General features: G+C 45.7%; 1 protein-coding gene across 1 annotated transcript; it reads right to left on the bottom strand.

Moving 5' to 3' along the window:
• Positions 1 to 3,385: 3,385 nt before the first annotated feature.
• Positions 3,386 to 6,352, bottom strand: LOC139412246 (RNA guanine-N7 methyltransferase-activating subunit-like protein). The gene is made up of 4 exons (XM_071159083.1): positions 6,274 to 6,352; positions 5,688 to 5,858; positions 4,300 to 4,879; positions 3,386 to 4,173 (listed from the first exon to the last, which is right to left on the bottom strand). The coding sequence occupies exons 2-3, from the start codon at positions 5,855 to 5,857 to the stop codon at positions 4,621 to 4,623; spliced, it is 429 nt and encodes a 142-aa protein (XP_071015184.1). The 5' UTR covers position 5,858; positions 6,274 to 6,352; the 3' UTR covers positions 3,386 to 4,173; positions 4,300 to 4,620.
• Between the last annotated feature and the right edge of the window lie 5,662 nt (positions 6,353 to 12,014).

The following is a 12,014-nucleotide window of genomic DNA, read 5'->3' as shown; positions in this document are numbered from 1 at the left end:
ATATGGACAGATCCTAGATCTGCACTCCTACTCTTGAGTTGCTTTGTGGATTACTACAGGGGGGCCTTGGCCTCACAGGGAGTCAACGTGTTTTTGTTCCACATTCAATCTAATTAACTAATCAACTGCTCGTCAAGCCCTTGATTTTATGAATCAGGTTTCACTCCCGCAGAGATATATTTACTGAAACAACAGGTGTATTTGGTGAGGACAGAATCTGGGTTTTATTCAACCATGTTCGTGGAGCTCCTCAGTCTCAGGGTGTGCAGGCTTTTATTCCAACCCAGTACTAACACATCTGATTCACCCAATCAACTAAGTAAACCAGACAGTCAGTGAAGAATAGTGTGAGCTGTGTCATGCCTCAAAACTATTGGGTGACAGGAGAGGCCCTAGCTGTCTAATACCTGCAGCCATACAGCGACAACATCCATGCATCTTTCAGCTCCTCTCATCGCCGCATCTTTCAGCTCCTCTCATCTTTCAGCTCCTCTCATCGCCGCATCTTTCAGCTCCTCTCATCTTTCAGCTCCTCTCATCGCCACATCTTTCAGCTCCTCTCATCTTCCAGCTCCTCTCATCGCCACATCTTTCAGCTCCTCTCATCGCCACATCTTTCAGCTCCTCTCATCACCACATCTTTCAGCTCCTCTCATCGCCACATCTTTCAGCTCCTCTCATCTTTCAGCTCCTCTCATCGCCACATCTTTCAGCTCCTCTCATCGCCACATCTTTCAGCTCCTCTCATCTTTCAGCTCCTCTCATCGCCGCATCTTTCAGCTCCTCTCTTCAACGCATCTTTCAGCTCCTCTCATCGCCACATCTTTCAGCTCCTCTAATCTTTCAGCTTCTCATCACCACATCTTTCAGCTCCTCTCATCGCCACATCTTTCAGCTCCTCTCATCTTTCAGCTCCTCCCATCGCCACATCTTTCAGCTCCTTTCATCTTTCAGCTCCTCTCATCACCACATCTTTCAGCTCCTCTCATCGCCACATCTTTCAGCTCCTCTCATCGCCACATCTTTCAGCTCCTCTCATCTTTCAGCTCCTCTCATCGCCGCATCTTTCAGCTCCTCTCATCGCCGCATCTTTCAGCTCCTCTCATCGCCACATCTTTCAGCTCCTCTAATCTTTCAGCTCCTCATCACCACATCTTTCAGCTCCTCTCATCGCCACATCTTTCAGCTCCTCTCATCTTTCAGCTCCTCTCATCGCCACATCTTTCAGCTCCTCTCATCGCCACATTTTTCAGCTCCTCTCATCGCCACATTTTTCAGCTCCTCTCATCGCCACATCTTTCAGCTCCTCTCATCGCCACATCTTTCAGCTCCTCTCATCGCCACATCTTTCAGCTCCTCTCATCGCCACATCTTTCAGCTCCTCTCATCTTTCAGCTCCTCTCATCGCCGCATCTTTCAGCTCCTCTCATCGCCACATCTTTCAGCTCCTCTAATCTTTCAGCTCCTCTCAATACCACATCTTTCAGCTCCTCTCATCGCCACATCTTTCAGCTCCTTTCATCGCCACATCTTTCAGCTCCTTTCATCGCCACATCTTTCAGCTCCTCTCATCGCCACATCTTTCAGCTCCTCTCATCGCCACATCTTTCAGCTCCTCTCATCGCCACATCTTTCAGCTCCTCATCACCACATCTTTCAGCTCCTCTCATCACCACATCTTTCAGCTCCTCTCATCGCCACATCTTTCAGCTCCTCTCATCGCCACATCTTTCAGCTCCTCTCATCGCCGCATCTTTCAGCTCCTCTCATCGCCGCATCTTTCAGCTCCTCTCATCGCCGCATCTTTCAGCTCCTCTCATCTCCGCATCTTTCAGCTCCTCTCATCGCCGCATCTTTCAGCTCCTCTCATCGCCACATCTTTCAGCTCCTCTAATCTTTCAGCTCCTCATCACCACATCTTTCAGCTCCTCTCATCGCCACATCTTTCAGCTCCTTTCATCTTTCAGCTCCTCTCATCGCCACATCTTTCAGCTCCTCTCATCGCCACATCTTTCAGCTCCTCTCATCACCACATCTTTCAGCTCCTCTCATCACCACATCTTTCAGCTCCTCTCATCACCACATCTTTCAGCTCCTCTCATCGCCACATCTTTCAGCTAATCATCGCCACACCAGAGAGCAGGGAAAGGTTGTGATTTATTAACAGAGTTGTTTTCCCTTCATATTACCCTGTGCATTAGTTCTGTCCGTATGGAAACAACACAGAGCGTTAAACGTACACAGATGTTGTAAGATAAAGCTACTGTGTTGTAGTTTTAATGATAGAAGAATCACTGTAGTCAGAAGTTTACGAGGATATGAGATGATGCCTTTATGTTATTACACCACATCACGCTTAACGAAGACACGCAAATCAAATCAACTCTCTCTGGTTATACAAACTGTTGTAGTCAGGAATGTACAACGCTATGAGATGATGCCTTTATGTTTTTACACTGTATATTCACACTAGAATAAACACAAAACCACTGGAGCTCTGTGGTTACGTCACAGGATGTGAGTGGGCTGCAGGGCAGTGGGTGACCTCATACAGCAGCAGTCGAGGAGGCCTGAGGAACTGAGCTCTCCGTGGCTCTCTGCTCTAAAGTACCACTTTAATTGGGAGTGGACCACCACAGACAGCCATCTTGGCTCATGGTGATACAGTAGCAGCCGTGATGAGTCATTCATAATTAGGACGAAGGAGACTTAACTCTCCACTCATATCAAGGGTGACGTCGGCCCTGACAGGCTAGACTGATCTAAAGGTCGGTTCTATGTTACTCTCCAGCTAACGGTTCTGATTTGGGAATGGGGAAAGCTGATCCTAGATCTGTGCCTGGTGCATTATTAGCCATTAGTCACCGGTGTTAAGTAGGGTTTAAAGAGACATTGCCACCCACGATGTAGCGCTCAACACCCTCCCTACTGCAGGTCGTCATTCATTACATAACGCAACAGACGGATGATGTGTCCCAAATGACTCCCCCTCATTTCCGTATACAGAGCACTACTTTTGACCAGGGCTTGGACCCCAAACGTAGGATTTTAGTACGCTGCTGCTATTCTTAACACCGCGGGGTGGTCGTGAGGACCCAGATTAAACCAATACTATTGGTGGACTAGAAAGCATGTTCAAAAGGGGGTTCAACATCCCATAACAGAAATAAAACAGGGAGGGACCTAACTGAATTCGTCCAATAGAAACTCTCATTTTCATTGCATAAAAACGTTTTTATGTTCAGAGTTAACGATTCCAGTTGCAAAATACTTTGCTACAGTGGAAAACAAATGAATACACCCTCTGGACATAAAGCACGTTTGAAAGGCTTCAAAATCCCATGTTTCAAGAAAATGGGAGAGAGAGAGAGAGAGACAAAGACCATTTTTATTTAATATTTATTTGTATTTTTCAGACAATATTTTTTTTTTTGTGTTACTGATTACCATTCCAAGTCACATATTCAACTGGAAAGAATGAGCATATTTGTGACGTAAGAAAATAGATTACATTGACTGTTCAAATGTGGTTTCATTCATCACACATTTTTAGATTGATTCAATGACACCGTATCAACATGCAGACCAGCTGAATATGTTGTCTTAGGAGTCAAGAGAAACAAACTAAATGAACACAAGAGAACCACCCTCACAATACACCACATGCCCATCAACGCAGTTCATCACACTAGTAGCAAAGATGAGCATCTTAAACTTTACATTTGACACTGCTGCACTGATTGTGTCCCAAATGGCAACCTATTCCCTATATAGTGGTACTACTATAGACCAGGGCCCTATTTCCTATATAGTGGTACTACTATAGACCAGAGCCCTATTCCCTATATAGTGGTACTACTATAGACCAGGGCCCTATTCCCTATATAGTGGTACTACTATAGACCAGGGCCCTATTCCCTATATAGTGGTACTACTATAGAAAAGGGCCTATAGAGAAAATAGTTTGACTACTGGCTGGAATCATCAATATCACTGTTGTAATCCTGTTCTGTGTGGATTAGAGCATGACATCACTGATCAATACAATATTAAATCTGGAAGAGAGGTGAGAGATCAGATTGACCTGCTACGGCCAGTGTGTGTGTGTAATAATGCAGGGTTCTCCAACCCTGTTCCTGGAGAGGTACCCTCCTGTAGGTTTTAACTCCAACCCTGTTCCTGGAGAGAGGCCCTCCTGTAGGTTTTAACTCCAACCCTGTTCCTGGAGAGAGACCCTCCTGTAGGTTTTAACTCCAACCCTGTTCCTGGAGAGAGACCCTCCTGTAGGTTAACTCCAACCCTGTTCCTGGAGAGCTACCCTCCTGTAGGTTTCAACTCCAACCCTGTTCCTGGAGAGTTTTTAGTCCAACTCTAGTCAAACGCACCTGGTTCTAATAATTATCTTGTTGATAAACTGAATCAGGTTAGTTACACCTGGGGTTGGAGTTTAAACCTACAGGAGGGTCTCTCTCCAGGAACAGGGTTGGAGTTTAAACCTACAGGAGGGTCTCTCCCCAGGAACAGGGTTGGTGTTTAAACCTACAGGAGGGTATCCCTCTAGGAACAGGGTTGGAGAGCCCCGGGGTGATGTGAATGGGATCACTCCACAGTAAGAGGAGTTCAGTAGCGGTCGTACTGTGATGGTCTCTGGTTGTAGGAGTTGTATCTTCCAGACTGATGCCCACCACCACCCTGGCCGTAACGCCTGTCCCTATCCCCTCCGCGGTCCCTATCCCCTCCGCGGTCCCTATCCCCTCCGCGGTCCCTGTCTCCCCCGCGGTCCCTGTCCCCTCCCCAACCACGGCCCCTGTCCCCTCCCCAACCACGGCCCCTGTCCCCTCCCCAACCTCTGCCCCTGTACCCGCCACGGTCCTGTGATCTGAAGAACAGAGGGAGGAAGAGAGAGAGAAAGAGATGTGGGGGGGGAGTGGGAAGAAGAAAAAAAACACATCAACCAAATGAACATGTTATCCATCCCAGTAAACTGTAGAATGACATATCAGACCAGCTGCTATTGTTGTGCAGAAACACTTCTGGAAATGTCCTGTTCTTACTACGGCGCAGAATAATATGGTCGTCGTTAGCAGTCCAATACTGTGTTAAATATATTAATGATGAAGAGACGGGACAGGGCTGCGTTCAGCAGATCAAAACGGTGTGCAACGTTTGATTGAACAGAAACAGTGGTGTTCTGAACGACCCAGTTGAAGAACCACACGGTTGTGGTAGCACAGCAGGAGATTGTGTAAGGCAGGCCTGGGCAACTCCAGTACTCTGGGGGCTTGCTTGGGGGTCACACTCCCCGCCCCCCCCCCCCATCCACGGCTAACACACCTGACTCCAATAATCAAGTAATCATGATCTTCATTTTAGAATGCAATTTGTTTATATCAGGTGTGCTTCTAGGGATGGGGGGGGGGGAAGTGAGACACCAATCAGGCTCCCCGAGGACTGGAGTTGCCCAGGCCCTACTGTAAGGTGTGTTGCACTAGTTTAGAGATTTCAAGTGGTCACACACCCATATTAAATCAGGCCACACTGCACCACCCTCACAAAACTAGAGCAACCATACCTCAGATTGCGGAGGAAACATGTCATTCAAGTTCACACCGTCACACGATGTAGCAAAACGTTTAATGAGATGAACGCACCCAGTTAGCCAGCTAGTTAAGGTCGTTGTTGTTTACCTGTTGTCTCTGCCCCGGTTGTTTCCACCGCCACGCCCCCCCCAGTCCTCTACCAGTGGCGGGGGGTTGGCGGGGCGACTCACGTACTGCTGGTACTCCGGGTCTTCGAGAGAGAACCGGTGGGCAAACTGCTCCTCATAGTTAGGCGGCGTTTCTGGACCATCTGTCATTCTACAATGAGAGAAATACCAGATACTCACAATGTTTTTTTTTTTTTTTTTTACATCTTTAGAAATACCAGGAAAAGGCCGTGGATTAGCTTCGCACGTGTTGTTGCTAGCTAACTGGCCAGCGGTTTTCCTTTTTTTGCAACAAACGAAACGTTTTTGCAACATAATCCAACTAATGAATACACCCCAGATTTGGTTGACGTAATAAACTATCCGGGAAACGTTATTTGGCGAACAAAGTTACTTTCGCTTTTCTAACAAAAGCTATGTAGCTAGCTAGATATATCCGAGTATGGCATAGCTGCGATGCAGCCAAGATAACTTTAGTTTTGACATTGTTGTAAAAACTATTGGTTACATCGCAGCTAAGTATGGCATACAACAGGAACCGGTGAAGACCAAATGTAAGAAATTACCTGTAAATTGTATTTATTCAGCAGACAGCTTCGACATGTACGACTGGACAAAATGTTGACAACAAGAATGCCACGGCAAAAAACGTCCCTCTAGGAACACGCTACCGATATCAATTGGTTCCGGATATCACGCGTCCGCCTTTTACCCCCAGAAATAGTCAACACATTTGATTTAAAGATCTCGCCAACTATGAGCAACAAACCTTTTCCACATATTACTTAAGTGTGAACAATCGACATCATCAGAATTAGGTCAAATAATAAAAACTTGATATTGAACCCCCTGATGGTTGCAGAGAATCAAGTCAAGCACCTGCCACCTGAAGTAAATTGGCGTGGAATGTGACTTGAGGTGGTGGTCAGCTCAACGAGGCCTGAATCAGAAAAAGACAGCCGAAAACCAGCCTCGTCTCCATCTATACGACATGTAAGTGCTGAGAATAGTAGGTTAGCCTATGCCTACCTGCATTATGTGGTAATTTTGGGCCTAGGTCTATCACTGCAGAATTACATCAAATCAATGCAAGGGTATTTGCACAGTTTGAAATAAATACAGTTTCTTGTGAAGAGCATATTTAATTGCATGTCACAAATACGCCAAAATTCCACTTTTCTCTCTCACGTTTCCCCTGAGAATCGGTTATGAAATAGACCACAGTGTAACTTCATATCCCAGGCTCTTAGAACGCTGTAGAAAGGAGATCATTGTGTGGGAGGAAGGACTGTTGAGAGCAGGTGGAAGCCGCACTGTGTCGCTACTGCTGCTCTCTGCCTGCCTCTCACGAAACACTAACCCATTGGGGAGAGAGCTGAGAGCGCAGATCCGAGGAAAGGCAACTCCAGCGCAGCAGTCAAGGAATATTCAGCGAATATCATAACTTATTATTTTTTGAAAGCACAGCGTTTATCAGCCTTGCGGCTGCGGATAGAAGACACGGAACGGGTGGGATCATAAGTTGTCACCTCGTCTGAATAAATAAGTTAGGCTAATGAAATGGCATTAGGTTTTTCTGTGAACGCTTGACTATCAGGAGAATCGAAACGCCGCTCAGCTCGCGAGGGAGTGCAGGGATCATATTTCCCTACTCTCTGTGATCGCATTACTTGCTCGCAGCCGATACCCTGGAATGGACTTATCCAATAGCTAATGCCAAGACTGGATCTATTTTAATTACATTGTTTTTAAAGACACTGCGTTTTTTTAAAAGTTCGCTTCTTCTAACCTTTTTATAATTGAAGGGTTGTCCCAAAACTCCGCGGCAATGGGGTAAGTATAGAAGGCACAGAAATGGTTGTCCTCTGGAGCGCATGTAATGTTATGACACCTGCTTTCTGACTATCTAAAACGTCAGTTATGTGTTTGATCTGCATGCATAGGCTACCCTACACTTGTTGGGGGGAGGGGGGTTAGAATAGAATGGGTGAATAATTAATCGTAACAATAATCGTTTCAAAAGCTTGTCTTGGCATGGAAAGCGTCCCTGCGCGCGGTGTGCGCGCACGGCTCGCCCGAGGTGATACGGTGGAGAATGCCTCCCTCTCCAAACCATTCAGCGTGATAGCTTATCTCCGAAACGTGTCTGATAGCATACGAGTCTTGTTGCCAGAGAGAGACGCACATTTTACAGTTTACCAGGACAAGGTGCAAAACATGGTTCCCATGTATAATTATTGTCAACAACAACAACAAAAAAGCCAAGCAATGTCACTTTATGATTGACATATTTTGATTCCTTAGGAAGCCTATAGGCTAATGACAAATAGTACTATTTTCAACCTCTTAGAACTGAACGAGACGCATGTTACTCTCCTCAGTTATTTGCTACAACATACAGATAGCCTAATGTGCCGTAGACCTATAGGAGAGGATATCCTATATGGAAGTGCATACTGCATAGGCACTTAATTCTGTCTGATGTTATTATCAGCCCTATTTTACACTATTTACTTTATAGTGCAAACACTGTTATGTCAGTAAGAGAAGTGGCCGACCGGTGGAATCCTCCAATCAGATGAGATTTGTGTGAGGAGGGATGGATGCCTTCACGCTGCTGGCTCAGCTAGCCTGGCTGGACTAGGCAGGTGGAATCTTCCCCGTCATTGCCTCCAGCTCTGTTCTGCTGTGGGAGAATAGAGGTGCCAGAGTCAACTGTGCCCACGCATGAACAAGCCGCTGCAAAGCAAACAGAGAGAGGGGGGGTGGGGGTGGGGGGGGCAGTGTGTGTGGGATGTGATGCCCACAGGGATAGAGGGAGTCTCCTCCTATACAGCTCTGTACATTAGAGATATTGTTAAACAAATTATTCAAGCTCTGTCAGTGTCAAGTCTTGCCATAGATTTTCAAACCTATTTTAAGTCAACACTGTAAGTATGCCACTCAGGAACATTCAATGTCGTCTTGGTAAGCAACTCTACTGTATATTTGACCTTGTGTTTGAGATTATTGTCCTGCTGAAAGGTGAATTCATCTCCCAGTGTCTGGTGTAAAGCAGACTGAACCTTGTTTTCCTCTAGGATTTTGCCTGTGCTTAGCGCCATTCCCTTTATTTTTATCCTGAAAAACTCGTCCTTAACAATTATAAGCCATACCCATAACATGACACAGCCACCACTATGCTTGAAAACACGGAGAGTGGTACTCAGTAATGTGTTGTATTGGATTTGCCCCAAACGTACCACTTTGTTTTCAGGACAAATAGTTAATTGCTTTGCCACATTTTTTTACAGTTTTACTTTAGTGCCTTGTTGGTCTTTGTAGTTGAATCTGTGTTTGAAATTCACTGCTTGACTGAGGGACCTTAGAGATAATTGTATGTGTTGGGTACAGAGATGAGGTAGTCAATCAAAAATCATGTTAAACACTATTAAATGCACACAGACTGAGTCCATGCAACTTATGTGACTTGTTACACACATTTTTACTCCTGAACTTGTTTAGGTTTGGCATAACAAAGGGGTTGAAAACTGATTGACTCAAGACATTTCAGCTTTTAACGTTTTTTTAATGAATTAGTAAAAATGTCTAAAAACACAATTCCACTTTTCACATTTATGTATTCCATTTGAATCCATTTTAAAATCAGACTATAACGCAACAAAATGTGGAAGGTCAAGGGGGTGTGAATACTATGTGAAGGCTCTGTTATAGATGTGTTGAAGTTGGGTTGTTGTGGTTGTTTAGCGTCATGGTTACAACGACCCTCAGCCTTTCTCATCTGATATCAGTCATCTCAACTGTTTTACTCTGAAGCTTTTTATTTTGTGGTCTGAACATTGAGATTCAATTATCTTGATATAGATGATATGTAAATAAATACATGTGTATTTAGATGGAGAGGGAGGCCACTTTATAAATCCCAGAGGGGAAAATGTCAAATCATATTGAATATTTAGAATGTTTTATCTTGGTCTCCTTCTGCATCTGGCCTTTACCTCCTCACATCAAACAGCTGTCTGTTGGCAAGACATCTGGCCTTTACCTCTTCACACCAAGGCATCTGGCCTTTACCTCTTCACACCAAGGCATCTGGCCTTTACCTCTTCACACCAAGGCATCTGGCCTTTACCTCTTCACACCAAGGCATCTGGCCTTTACCTCTACACACCAAGGCATCTGGCCTTTACCTCTACACACCAAGGCATCTGGCCTTTACCTCTTCACACCAAGGCATCTGGCCTTTACCTCCTTACACCAAGGCATCTGGCCTTTACCTCCTCACACCAAGGCATCTGGCCTTTACCTCCTCACACCAAGGCATCTGGCCTTTACCTCCTCACATCAAACAGCTGTCTGTTGGCAAGGCATCTGGCCTTTACCTCCTCACACCAAGGCATCTGGCCTTTACCTCTTCACACCAAGGCATCTGGCCTTTACCTCCTCACATCAAACAGCTGTCTGTTGGCAAGGCATCTGGCCTTTACCTCCTCACACCAAGGCATCTGGCCTTTACCTCTTCACACCAAGGCATCTGGCCTTTACCTCCTCACATCAAACAGCTGTCTGTTGGCAAGGCATCTGGCCTTTACCTCCTCACACCAAGGCATCTGGCCTTTACCTCCTCACACCAAGGCATCTGGCCTTTACCTCCTCACACCAAGGCATCTGGCCTTTACCTCCTCACACCAAGGCATCTGGCTTTTACCTCCTCACACCAAGGCATCTGAATCAAACATGTCATAACACTTAATATGAAGCCATGCAGCTGCACCGACTAGTGTTGACATGTCATCGTGACTAGACACAGTCATCAGATTATAATGGGTGTGTGTTGTTGCATTGAATCAGTACCTAGGCTGACATATCAAACAGTGTTTAATATAACAATGACTGAATCCAATCTGTTTGGGTGCAGTGTGACGTGAGAAGGTTCAGTTCATGACTGAGTTTCTGTGCTCAGTGAAAGGAGAAGGATGTTGCTATGTTTTCTCTTCAGAGAGAGATCGTCATGAGGGTAGTCTTGGAATGTGTAAGGAACCAGTCTAGCACATCTGAGTCATACTCAAGACACAGTACTGTATCAACTCACCCAACCGGTCTGGGCTTTAGGAACTAGGCGTTCTGTGTCAGTGTTCCCCCCCCCCCCCCCCCCCCCCCCAAATCACACCTCAGTCAACATCTAGGTCCTCCTTAACCTGATGTTTAAACTGAGAACCAACTTGAAGTCAACTTATATTTTAGTCCGGGACTAACAGTGAGGTGGTGGGAGAAAGAGGGTAGTGTGGTCTTATGTCATTCTGGGAGTGGTTGCTGAACCTACCCTACTGCAACGTCATCATAACACAGACCTGGAGGAAGGTCACACCACCTGTCTCCTGTTGATCCCGCTCTTCCTTATCATTCATCACACCTTCTTACCGTAGTTTGACTTCTACCTCTCTCCTGTTGATCCCGCTCTTCCTTATCATTCATCACACCTTCTTACTGTAGTTTGACTTCTACCTGTCTCCCTTGTAATTCAGTCATCACACCTCGTAATTCAGTCATCACACCTCGTAATTCAGTCATCACACACCTCGTAATTCAGTCATCACACACCTCGTAATTCAGTCATCACACACCTTGTAATTCAGTCATCACACACCTCGTAATTCAGTCATCACACCTTATTAAACACTGAGTGTAAAAAACATTAGGAACTCTTCCCATGATAGACTGACCAGGTGGAAGCTATGATCCCTTATTGACGTCACTTGTTAAATCCACTTCAAATCAGTGTAGATGCAGGAGAGGAGACAGGTTAAAGATGAAGGGGAGGAGTCAGGTTAAAAATGAAGGGGAGGAGTCAGGTTAAAGATGAAGGGGAGGAGACAGGTTAAAGATGAAGGGGAGGAGACAGGTTAAAGATGAAGGGGAGGAGTCAGGTTAAAGATGAAGGGGAGGAGTCAGGTTAAAGATGAAGGGGAGGAGTCAGGTTAAAGATGAAGGGGAGGAGTCAGGTTAAAGATGAAGGGGAGGAGTCAGGTTAAAGATGAAGGGGAGGAGACAGGTTAAAGATGAAGGGGAGGAGACAGGTTAAAGATGAAGGGGAGGAGACAGGTTAAAGATGAAGGGGAGGAGTCAGGTTAAAGATGAAGGGGAGGAGTCAGGTTAAAGATGAAGGGGAGGAGTCAGGTTAAAGATGAAGGGGAGGAGTCAGGTTAAAGATGAAGGGGAGGAGACAGGTTAAAGATGAAGGGGAGGAGTCAGGTTAAAGATGAAGGGGAGGAGTCAGGTTAAAGATGAAGGGGAGGAGTCAGGTTAA

The sequence above is a fragment of the Oncorhynchus clarkii genome, chromosome 6, assembly GCF_045791955.1.
Source record: "Oncorhynchus clarkii lewisi isolate Uvic-CL-2024 chromosome 6, UVic_Ocla_1.0, whole genome shotgun sequence".
NCBI classification, from domain to species: domain Eukaryota; kingdom Metazoa; phylum Chordata; class Actinopteri; order Salmoniformes; family Salmonidae; genus Oncorhynchus; species Oncorhynchus clarkii.
The sequence above is the reverse complement of the archived record's forward strand: the minus strand, read 5'-3'. Positions and strand labels throughout refer to the sequence as shown.